Here is a 12,626-nt window from a genome sequence, read left to right on the forward strand (position 1 = left end):
AAGTAAATTGGACGGGGTGGTGTTTGTGCAGTGTGTCCAGGAAGCTTTTCTAACTCAGTTTGTAGATTGTCCGACCAGAGGGGGAGGCCATATTGGATTTGGTACTTGGTAACGAACCGGGACAAGTGATGGGCTTGTTAGTGGGTGAACATTTTGGTGATGGTGACCACAATTCTGTGACTTTCACCTTGGTTATGGAGAGAGATAGGTGCGTGTAACAGGGTAGATTTTACAATTGGGGGAAAGGGTAAATACGATGCTGTAAGACAGGATCTGAGGAGCATAAGTTGGGAGCATAGGCTGTCAGGGAAGGATGTTGTTGAAATGTGGAACTTTTTCAAGGAACAGATACGACGTGTCCTTGATATGTATGTACCTGTCAGGCAGGAAAGAGATGGTCGTGTGAGGGAACCCTGGTTGACAAGGGAGGTTGAATGTCTTATAAGGAGGACGAAGGAGGCTTACATAAGATTGAGGAAACAAGGTTCAGACAGAGCGTTGGAGGGATACAGGATAGCCAGGAGGGAGCTGAAGAAAGGGATTAGGAGAGCTAAGAGAGGACATGAAAAATCTTTGGCAGGTAGGATCAAGGATAACCCCAAGGCCTTTTATGCGTATGTGAGAAACATGAGAATGACGAGAATGATGGTAGGTCTGATCAAGGACAGTAGTGCGAGACTGTGTATTGAGTCGGAAGAGATAGGAGAGGTCTTGAATGAGTACTTTTTCTTCAGTATTTACAAATGAGAGGGGACCGTATTGTTGAAGAGGAGAGTGTGAAACGGACTGGTAAGCTTGAGGAGATACTTGTCAGGAAGGAAGATGTGTTGGGCATTTTGAAAAACTTGAGGATAGACAAGTCCCCCGGGCCTGATGGAATATATCCTAGGATTATGTGGGAAGCAAGAGAGGAAATTGCAGAACCGTTGGCAATGATCTTTTCGTCTTCACTGTCAACAGGGGTGGTACTAGGCAACTGGAGAGTGGAGTAATGTTGTGCTCCTGTTCAAAAAAAGGAATAGGGATAACCCTGGGAATTACAGGCCAGTTAGTCTTACTTCGGTGGTAGGCAAAGTAATGGGAAGGGTACTGAGGGATAGGATTTATGAGTATCTGGAAAGACACTGCTTGATTAGGGACAGCCAGCACGGAGTTGTGAGGGGTAGGTCTTGCCTTACAAGTCTTATTGAATTCTTTGAGGAGGTGACCAAGCATGTGGATGAGGGTAGAGCAGTGGATGTAGTGTACATGGATTTTAGTAAGGCATTTGATAAGGTTCCTCATGGTAGGCTTATGCGGAAAGTCAGGAGGCATGGGATAGTGGGAAGTTTGGCCAGTTGGATAGAGAACTGGCTAACCGGTCGAAGTCAGAGTGGCAGTAGATGGTAACTATTCAGCCCGGAGCCCAGTTACAAGTGGAGTTCCGCAGGGATCAGTTCTGGGTCCTCTGCTGTTTGTAATTTTTATTAATGACTTGGAAGAAGGAGTCGAAGGGTCGGTCAGTAAATTTGCAGACGATACGAAGATTGGTGGAGTTGTGGATAGTGAGGAGGGCTGTTGTCAGCTGCAAAGGGACTTAGATATGATGCAGAGCTGGGCTGAGGAGTGGCAGATGGAGTTCAACCCTGTCAAGTGTGAGGTTGTCCATTTTGGAAGGACAAATAAGAATGCGGAATACAGGGTTAATGGTCGGGTTCTTAGTAAGGTGGAGGAGCAGAGGGATCTTAGGGTCTATGTTCATAGATCTTTGAAAGTTGCCACTCAGGTGGATAGAGCTTGTAAGAAGGCCTATGGTGTATTAGCGTTCATTAGCAGAGGGATTGAATTCAAGAGTCGTGAGGTGATGTTGCAGCTGTACAAGACCTTGGTTAGGCCACATTTGGTTTACTGTGTGCAGTTCTGGTCGCCTCACTTTAGGAAAGATCTGGAAGCTTTGGAGATGGTGCAGAGGAGATTTACCAGGATGTTGCCTGGAATGGAGAATAGGTCGTACGAGGATAGGTTGCGAGTGCTAGGCTTTTTCTCATTGGAACGGCGAAGGATGAGGGGTGACTTGATAGAGGTTTATAAGATGATCAGAGGAATAAATAGAGTAGCCAGTCAGAAACTTTTTCCCCGGGTACAACAGTATGTTACAAAAGACATAAATTTAAGGTGAAGGGTGGAAGGTATAGGGGGGATGTCCGTAGGTTCTTTACCCAGAGAGTGGTAGGGGCATGGAATGCGCGGCCTGTGGGAGTGGCAGAGTCAGAATCAATGGTGACCTTTAAGTGGCAATTGGATAGGTACATGGATGGGTGTTTAAGCTCGGACAAATGTTCGGCACAACATCGTGGGCTGAAGGGCCTGTTCTGTGCTATATTGTTCTATGGTCTATGTTCTGTCTGTCTCTCAACCTTCTCCCTTATTTCATTGAAGAGCTTGAACATAGTAATTGAGCATGGTTTGCTTTGAACAAATTGATTCTGGCTTTTATTTTGAACCCCCATGTTCTTCCATGTGCCAATAAGATTTGCATTTGGTGATGATTTTCAAAGTTTTGTTACTTCTGACATTAGGCCACCTATCCTAACTGATTTACCCATTTGACCTTTTATGAACTGGGCAAATATAAAAATCAGACCCATCAAGCACGCATCCATCTGGCCAATAGTGCAATCTCTGTTTTCACCTACTACATTATATCATCAGGAGAGGGAAAAACAATGGTTTAAAGCATGCAGCCATTTTCGGAAAAGCGGTTAAGTCATTCCTCTTCAACTGTCCCCAGTAACCAAACCAGGTACTGGGAAAGAGTTGTTGCAATGATGTGACATGAAGCAAATTTGATTAATGTGCTCCACTTTCAGAAATAGTCAATTTTCCCTTTGTTACAACACTGTTACGACATTGGGTAAACCCTTCTGCTAATTAAACCAAACACACAAAAAGCTCACCTCGCCTCATAGTAAACAGAGAGTGATGGGAGAACTACCTAGATTCCACTACTTAAAGAAAAAAATGCCTTTTTTCTTAAACTCTAAAATGAAGATTAAACAACAATTATTTACAACACTAAGCCTCCTTTCTCTTAAAGATTTGTTATTTACCTCCCATTCTATAACTATATACTGATTCAGGAAACCCCTTTTAAATTTACAGCAAATCAGTTTTCAAAACCAGATAGCTGTCTTCTCTGGTGTTAATTCTCCTCTGATTGGAGATGTCCTATAATCGTCTTCATTCTTCTGCTGTACAAATTTTTCATTTGAAAAAGGTACCTTTTAGAGAGAGGGTTTGCGGGCAATCTGCTGATGGCGAAAGGTGCTCCATCTCTGGCTAACTGTTCAAAATGCCTGCTTTTTATTTTCAAGACATTGGATTGTCCCATTGGTCCAATGTTGTCAAAACAGTAAAATTCAAATTCGATTGGGTTTTGATATCTTGGGGCATAACTTAAACTGGTTAAATTCGAACTGTTGTGAAAACATAGCAACCAAGCTCAGGTATTTGTTTCACATCCAAATGTTACATACTTTCAGCATATGCTGAGACTGCTGACAGTCGCATGACGGATGCCTGCAATCACTCTCTTAAAGTTACAGTACACGTCTTCAACTTCATAACACTAAGCAAACCATTTCTGTTAAGTCAACTAAAAACCCAGAAAAGCTCGCCCCTTGTCATAATCTATTAAAATGAGTGACGGAGAACTCCTAAATTCCACTATTTAAAGAAAATAACATCAATTTATTTTCTTACTCGTGGGTGGCACGGTGGCACAGTGGTTAGCACTGCTGCCTCACTGCACCAGAGACCCGGGTTCAATTCCCGCCTCAGGCAACTGTCTGTGTGGAGTTTGCACATTCTCCCCGTGTCTGTGTGGGTTTCCTCCGGGTGCTCCGGTTTCCTCCCATAGTCCAAAGATGTGCAGTTTGGTGAATTGGCCATGCTAAATTGCCCATAGTGTTAGGTGAAGGGGTAAATGTAGGGGAATGTGTCTAGGTGGGTTGCACTTCGGAGGGTAGGTGTGGACTTGTTGGGCCGAAGGGCCTGTTTCCACACTGTAAGTAATCTAATCTTATCTAAAGTGAAAATTAAACAAAAAAATTCAAAAATCTAAGCCCCACCTTTCTCTTAATTGCTTACACTGTGACTCCAATTCTATTACAATATGCTGTTCCAATAAGACACTTAATAAAATTACATTCATTTAATCTGAAACTCTCAGTCGTTGTTTTCTCTGCTATCTTTAATTTTCCTGCTGCTGATCTCTCTGGGTTATTTTCTTTCTTTTTACTGTGAGTATACTTTGCATGAAAAGGTACCTTTTGATTGAGAGAGTTTTCTAATTTCTTTGAGAACAAAATGTTTGATGGGCAATTAGTTCTCCAGCAGTTTCTCTCTCTGCAGCAGTTGTTCTCTGACCAATTTTCAAAATGTCCACATTCTTATACCCCACAACATCAGATTGTCCCATTAGTTAAATGTTGGCAAAACAATAAATTCAAATGTGATTGTGTTTTAGTATCCTGGGGCATAATTTAAACTAGTTAAATTGGAATTATTGTCAAAACAGCAACCAAAATTCAGTTATTCATTTCCCAGCCAAAGATTACATATTTTCAATTTTCCAGTGCACTCTGGGACTGCCATTAGTCAAATACACATGTGCTTCTCCGTTCTCAGTTCAGAACAGCATTCTCTCTCTCTCAAAGGTATAGTACAAGCTTTCAACTTCATAACACTTTTAAAAGGCTTCAGGGACTCATTATTTACTGTAGGCTAAGCAGCTTGTCAAAGAGGACAGTATTATGAATTCTTTGCATCTGTTTGATTTGAAGACATCTTGAAGATGCTGCTAAGGGCTGTGGAACAGTGTGCAAAATTCTGTTATCTCTCTGCTGTTTGTAGTGTCAACATTGTCCTTGGACTTTGAAACATTGGATATCATATAGGGAAAAAAATAACTGATGCAGCACTATGCTGAAGTTGGAGAGATGAAAAGGAATAGAGAGGATGTTATTCATCACTGGTCAGTGCTTTAACTGACCTACATTTGCCTGATTCGGTAACAATGAGCTCTCCAGCGCTGATGCTCTTAGATTTGATGAGTACAGAGTTCATGCAACAAGTATACAACAAAACCAAATAAATGAAGAATGGAAATCAAACCAAGAATAGGTCAAACGCATGTTAGATTAGTCAGTGACTGGGTAGAGTTGTAATGTTTTAGCTGTTGATCATTGAATAGTGTAATGACATGTCTTCTCTTCACACATGGTGATTATCCTTTACTCTCAAGTCCTTACCTAGTTGTTGTAGAGACGTCTGATACAATTATAATGCTGACTGACTTTGCTTTTTCTCAGCCCTAGTGCATTGGAAGATGATGATGATGATAGTCACACGGTAGTTGCAACAGCTCGGGGAATTTTTGACAGCAATGGTGGTGTGCTGAGCTCTGTTGAGACTGGAGTGAGTATCATAATTCCAAAGGGAGCCATTCCAGAAGGAGTGGAACAGGAAATCTACTTTAAGGTCTGCAGAGACAACAGTATCCTCCCTCCTCTGGACAAAGAGAAAGGTGAGAACTAGCTTTCCTTCTTTAAAATGATTCATTTAACCCCCCCCCCCCCCCCCCCCCCGCCCCCACCACCACCGTGTCACATTGCCCGTACTGCTAGATGGCAACATCTCAAAATATGATATTTGCCTTCCTGATGCTGATAGTCATATCAAGCTCCTTAAAGGTATGCGCCACTCATTTTGCTGATGCAGGTGATCTTCAGTCACTAATGTTAAAGCAGTATTGTCAACAAGCGTTTGCTGTAGATTGGGCAAATCCTATGTCTTGTATGTCAGACAAGCAAGACTGAGCAGCTTTCCATCAGCATAACAAACTTAATTAAATACAGTGAAATTGTTTCAATAATGCATTTGTTAATTTCTCGAGGTGCAGCTTGTTAGTGGTATTTTCTGAAACACTTGTCCCATGCTAAGTAAATGAACAAAGTGTTAGCAAAGTAGACTTGCAGTCAACGTTGCGTGCTTTTGTTAATGCTTTTCAATTGAGTGTTGCTGTTGGAGTTCATGTTTAAAATATGGGTGTTGGAACTTCTAAGTTGAAGTTTAGTGTTTTCTTATGATCTGTAATGTTGCATGTTCTACATGGTTTGTAATGGAACATTAGTCTAATGCCTTTCACAATCTTAGAATGATCCAAGTTCTTTACAGCCAGTCAAGTTCTTTCAGGTAAAGTCTTGCTTGGAATTTAGAAGCACAGTAGCTAATTTGCTCACCGCATGATCCCACATTTGTAACAAGGCAAGTAATCAATTAATATTTTGATCTTGGTTGAAGGATAGAATTCAGCTCTTGACAAAATTTATCACAAATAGTGCCTGTTGATACTTCCATTTTGAAGTGACACATTAGACATGGATTCACTTTAATGTTTTACATAGCATTGCAGAAATATCCAGGGTGGAATATATATTTTTGCAGGTATTTGCAATATTTGCACAATTTCCAGGATAAACATGTTTTTGGAGATCTATGCTTCCCAGAAAATGAGCTCCAATTCTTAGTCAAGAGCAAGATTGAGGTAAAAGTGAAAATGCATAAAAGATCTAGCGAAGCAAAATCCATTGTTGCAGCTAGGTTTTACCAGCAGGAAAGCTGACTGACAGGAAGAAGCATTTGTGAATGATGAGCCACAGTTGTTTCTCAGGGGTCCACTTCGTTTGTTCACCTCTATATTCAGTTCTAATTTTAATACATTGATCTTAATGTCTTTTATTTTCTAGGTGAAACACTCCTGAGCCCACTGGTGATGTGTGGACCCCATGGCTTGAAGTTCCTGAAGCCTGTGGAGCTGCGCTTACCTCACTGTGCGTCTATGACTCCAGATGGTTGGTCTTTTGCTCTAAAATCCTCAGATTCCTCGTCGGGTATGCTCGCTCGCTCTCTCTCTCACTCTGTCTCTCTCTGCGTTATCTGGAGTTTTCTTGGTACAGGAGTGGCTCTCCAGTTCTTTACCTGCTCTGTTTCAGTTTGTTTAGGATGTGTTTAATTTGTATTGTTGAATTTTCTTTGACTAGTGTCAGCTCCCTTCATTTCACTCTAGAGGTCAGGTTCGTTCTGTAAATAAATGTCATGCACTTATAATTATCTAACACAGAGACTGAATTAAAACCAGCTTCTTGATTTTGGAAGAATATGCAGAAAATAATTTTGACAATCGATGAAGGCTAATACCCGCCTGTTCTTTGTGTTAAACTAGCTAATGTTTGAAGATTGCAATTTTGCTGGTGTTACTTTCACTGTTGGGTGCAAGAAACCTGTTCATCTTTTATACAATTTGTGATTATGAATTAATGCGAGATTTATAGGGTCTTCATTGCAACAGGTTTAGCACTGGTTGACCTCCAGGAGTAAGGTATAAGCATTCGTTGGAAGGTATGGGATAGGATGTGTAAATTGGAATGTACTTGACCCAGTGTTGGACTGGAATGAGCTGTGAAGGGCATGCATGTAGTGACTTTTGGTGCACTCAGTGTTGCAGTAACTTGAAGACAGCTGCAGAGGAGCAAAGTGTTGGAAGCAAAGGATACAGGATTTTCTAAACATAGCATGGCCAAAGTGATACATTGAACAAGCAGATTGGCTCACTAAGCCTCTCTATTAGAGTCATAGAGATGTACAACGTGGAAACTGACCCTTCGATCCAACCTGTCCATGCTGACCAGAGATTCCAACCCAGTCTCGTCCCACCTGCCGGCACCCAGCCCATATCCCTCCAAACCCTTCCTATTCATATACCCATCCAAATGCCTCTTAAATGTTGTAATTGTACCAGCCTCCACCACTTCCTCTGGCAGCTCATTCCATACTCGTACCACCCTCTGTGTGAAAAAGTTGCCCCTTAGGTTCCTTTTATATCTTTCCCCTCTCACCCTAAACCTATGCCCTCTAGTTCTGGACTCCCTGACCCCAGGGAAAAGACTTTGTCTATTTATCCTATCCATGCCCCTCATAATTCCGTAAACCTCTATAAGGTCACCCCACAACCTCCGACGTTCCAGGGAAAACAGCCCCAGCCTGTTCAGCCTCTCCCTATAGCTCAAATCCGCCAACCCTGGCAACATCCCTGTAAATCTTTTCTGAATCCTTTCGAGTTTCGCAACATCTTTCCGATAGGAAGGAGACCAGAATTGCATGCAATATTCCAGCAGTGGCCTAATCAATGTCCTGTACAGCCACAACATGACCTCCCAACTCCTGTTCTCAGTACTCTGACCTTATGCACTGTTCTATTCCAGCTGGTTACTGAAATATCATAAATTATGTCAATTTGCCAAATTGTGTCAAATTATTGTCATCCATCAGATTGGAAGCTTCCGGATAAATGTTGAACTTTGATTTAAGCATTATTAACAATCTAATGCATTGGTCTGAATTAGTTTAACTATCCCACTCTGGCTTTGTTTGAATTGTCACTTGTCATTTAATACACCCTGTCCTAAGGGTTGCTTAATCATGTCTCTGTGTAACATTTGCAAGTCAATTAATTGTGTGGCCATCCCTAACTTTGCTAGCTGTCTTGCAGATATGATCAGAAAGCACAAAGATTGTCACTTAAGTTGAGTTGTCCCTTGTGCCTTCCCTGATCTCTCTATTAACTTTATCCAAGTTATTAATTAATTGCGTTTAAAACTCTCAGACAGTCTCTACTTGAATTTTTGACTAGTGTTTGGAAATGCTGATGCTCAAGACCCTTCAACTCCTTTACTCGTTCATAACCAACTCTTAGTATCAGTTGTAAAACTTCTTGCTTAAGCTTTATTCTTAGAATTGATGTGCAGCATGCAGTGTTCATATATAAAATATTAACATTGCACATTAATAATGAATCAAAAATGAATATGTTGCAATTCCTTTCTTTCTATGATTTGGAGATGCCGGTGTTGGACTGGGGTGTACAAACTTAAAAATCACACAACACCAGGTTATAGTCCCAACAGGTTTAATTGGAAGCACACTAGCTTTCGGAACGTTGATCCTTCATCAGGTGATAGTGGAGGGTTCAATCCTAACACACAGAATTTATAGCAAACATTTACAGTGTGATATAACTGAAATTATACATTGAAAAATTGATTGTCTTTCATCTATTTGAATACCATGAAAGTTTCACTTCTTTCATCTGTAAATCACAAAACCTTTTTTAAAAGTTGCATTCTCAGGTTAGCTGTTAACAATGGATGATAGCTAGACAATATGTTGAAGGTGTTGGCCCCCTGTGTTCTCTGTCTATGCCATGATGTTTAGATTGATTCTAATCTAAAAAGTGAGATAATGGAGTTCTACATGAGTGCATGCAGTTTTTGAGCAAAGTACAATGTAACCCTGTAAGTACAAATTCACCCCACAGAATGTCTGCACATGTGGATCTTTGACTGTCTCTGTGTATGTGTGTGTGTGTGTGTGTGTGTCTATCTGGGTTGGGGGTTGTGAGTGTGAGAAAGTGTATATGTGTGTGTGTGTAGCGAGTGCAGAGTGTCTTAAGTCTGTGAGGGGGTGGATGTGGGAGTGTGGGTGTCTGTAAGGGTGTGTGTGGGTGTCTGTGTGTGCATCTGTGTAATGTGTGTCCATTTGTATAGGAGTGCCTCTCTGTGTGTAGTGCAATGGTGATCACCTGTAATGTGACATGAACCCAAGGTCCCGGTTGAGGCCCTCCCTATGGGTACCGAACTTAGCTATCAGCTTCTGCTCGACCACTTTTCTCTGCCACCTGTCCCGAAGTCCGCCTTGGAGGATGGTCACCCGAAGGTCCGAGGTCGAATGTCCTGGACCACTGAAGTGTTCCCCAACTGGGAGGTAACACTCCTGTCTGTTGATGGTTGTGCGGTGCCCATTCATCCATTGTCGTAGCCTTTGCTCGGTTTCCCCAATGTACCATGCCTCCGGGCATCCTTGCCTGCAACGTATAAGATAGACAATGTTGGCTGAATCACATGAGTACCTGCCATGTACAAGGTGGGAGGTGTCCCCACGCGTAATGGTGGTGTCTATGTCCACACTCTGACACATCTTGCAGCGCCTACCGTGACAGGGTTTTATGGTGTTGTCCTGAGAGCTGGGCAGCTTGCTACAAACAATGATCAGTTTGAGGTTTGGCGGTTGTTTAAAGGCAAGTAGTGGAGGTGTGGGGAAGGTCTTGGTGAGGTGCTCATCCACATTGATAATGCGTTGCAGGTCACGAAGAGCATGGTGTAGTTTTTCAGCTCCTAGGAAATACTGAACAACGAAGGGTACCCTGTTGGTTGCAGCACATGTCTGTCTCCTGAGGAGGTCATTATGGTTCCTTGCTGTGGCACGTCGGAATGGGGCATCGTACCCCGTTCTTGTGAGGGCATCCCTGAGTACTTCCAGGTGTCTGTCACGTTCCTCCTCATCTGAGCAGATCTGGTGTATGCGTAGGACTTGTCCATAGGGGATGGCTGTTTTAATATATCTTGGGTGGAAGCTGGAGAAGTGTAGCATTGTGAGGTTGTCTGTGCGTTTGTGGTAGAGTGTGGTGCTGAGGTGTCCATCCTTGATGGAGATGCATGTGTCCAAGAATGAGACAGATAGTCAAGAGTAGTCCAATGGTGAGTTTGACGGTGGGATGAAACTTGTTGATGTCACTGTGTAGTTTAATCAGTGACTCCTCGCATTGGGTCCAGAGGAAGAAAATGTTGTCAGTGTACCTGGTGTATAATGTTGGTTGGCGATCCTGCATAGAGAAGAAGTCTTGTTCGAACCTGTACATAAAAATGTTGGCATATTGGGTGCAAATTTGGTCCACAAAGCTGCTCCATGTGTCTGGATGAAGAATTGGTTGCCTTTCCTTCTATTTTTGTTAAACTGCAAGGATACTATGTTCATCCTGATTAAAAGAACTTCAGACAAACTGCAGGAGTGTTTGAATGTAACTGACTTGGGAAAGCTGCCTCAGCTGAAAGTTCGATACTGCAGCTGCTTTAATTAGAATTTGCTTCTGGCTGTTGGAATTGGAAAGCTCCCGAGAACTTAGAGCGGGTTCTAAATGGAAGATTGCATCATATTTAAACTGCACTAAACTTGCCCTGGCCATACGTGTGGGTGACAAATGTAGAAACTGGCCCATTGACCTGTGCTAAAATCCCTTCCCTTCATGAGTGAAACATTGGTTTGATACTAAACTAATTGGTCTGTTTCTTTCTTCCAGGTGATCCTAAGAGCTGGCAGAACAAATCCCTACCTGGAGACCCTAATTACCATGTGGGGACAAATTGTGTCTCAGTTTTGATTGATCACTTTTAAAGGTGAAAGTGGGTTATTGACAATTATGTCAGGATATCTAGGCAGTGGATGGAACACAGATTTAAGCAATAACCTGCTATCTCGCAATCAAAAAGCAGGTTGTTGGACAAACTAAAATGTAAATGCTTACATTCTAAATTCTGTGAAAAGAATTGCAGATGAGCTTGAAGTGATACAAGTCTGAATTGTAACTTTTTCCCAGTTTTGAGTTAACCAGCAGGGATGCCTTACACTTAGTTTTGTAGCTGTGATTTAAAATACTAAATAGATTTTTCTACATTCTATAACTTTAGAATCTTTACAAGTTTATAAGGTAACCATATCCTAGTTTGAATATACATGCTACTTTTCTATGTCTTTTAGTTTGGCTTTGAGTGTGTATAGTTGGTTGGCAGGAACTTCTGAACAAATTAAGTTTGGATGTCCTGATATGCTGTGGGATTGGTAGAAAAGTTGCGAAGATCTGTGGCTGTACATAAACCCTGATTTCACCTTGGAACTCGGTTTGTAAATTAACATTTTTTATGTCTTATTTTGTATAAAACAAACTGAAAAGAACTTTCTAAAGAGGATCTTTATATTCTGTCGCTATGAGGCCTTTGAGCAGTTGTATAATTGCAGCAATAAAATCAACATTTACAATTTAAAAAAACATTTAAATTTCTACAGCTTTGTAATAATGTTGCTGTCTTCTTTGAGAATGACGTTTTTCTGTGTAAAGGCACTGCGTCCTTTGTTTTAAGGCACTGTTTGGGAATGTTGGAGTGCAATGAGGGATCTTTGGATAAAGTGATAGGTTACTGTACTGTGTGCTGAAAATGTATTTTTGTACTAATGGACAATTTATTCTGGCACAGCAGTACGTGGCTCACTGGGGATTCTAACATGGCTTCTGTTAATCACTTCACTTTCAAATGGGGCTGACTTTATTTCCTGTGGTTACTCAAATTACACATTTCTAAATATATCATTATTATTGAATAAAACTCTTTTTAAAATATCAATTGTAGTTATTGGTTTGTCTGATAACCTATTCATGTTAAACTTTGTTCTTTCCCCTGCCAGTCCTCGCTTGAGGTATAGTTAGTAAGTTTGCAGATGACACCAAAATTGAAGGTGAAGTGGACAGTGAAGAAGGTTATCTCTGATTACAACAGGATCTTGATCAGATGGGCCAATGGGCTGAGAGGTTGCAGATGGAGATTAATTCGGATAAATGTGAGATGCTGCATTTTGGGAAAACAAATCTTAGCAGGACTTATACACTTAATGGTAAGGCCCTAGGGAACGTTGCTGAA

General features: G+C 41.4%; 1 protein-coding gene across 4 annotated transcripts in view; it reads left to right on the forward strand.

Annotated features, from left to right (window-relative positions):
- The window catches only part of tjp1a (tight junction protein 1a), a 193,181-nt gene extending 180,849 nt beyond the window's left edge, over window positions 1–12,332 (forward strand). For 2 of the 4 annotated variants that reach the window (XM_072552729.1, XM_072552732.1), the window contains 3 exons: window positions 5,352–5,566; window positions 6,789–6,932; window positions 11,234–12,332. In XM_072552729.1, coding sequence (XP_072408830.1) covers window positions 5,352–5,566; window positions 6,789–6,932; window positions 11,234–11,328 — 454 coding nt within the window. In that variant the 3' untranslated portion in view covers window positions 11,329–12,332. The remainder of the gene's footprint in view (window positions 1–5,351; window positions 5,567–6,788; window positions 6,933–11,233) is intronic. The other 2 variants (XM_072552730.1, XM_072552731.1) reach the window with 2 other exon arrangements.
- The last annotated feature ends 294 nt before the right edge of the window (window positions 12,333–12,626 follow it).

Source organism: Chiloscyllium punctatum, chromosome 33 (assembly GCF_047496795.1).
Source record: "Chiloscyllium punctatum isolate Juve2018m chromosome 33, sChiPun1.3, whole genome shotgun sequence".
Taxonomy (NCBI): Eukaryota; Metazoa; Chordata; class Chondrichthyes; order Orectolobiformes; family Hemiscylliidae; genus Chiloscyllium; species Chiloscyllium punctatum.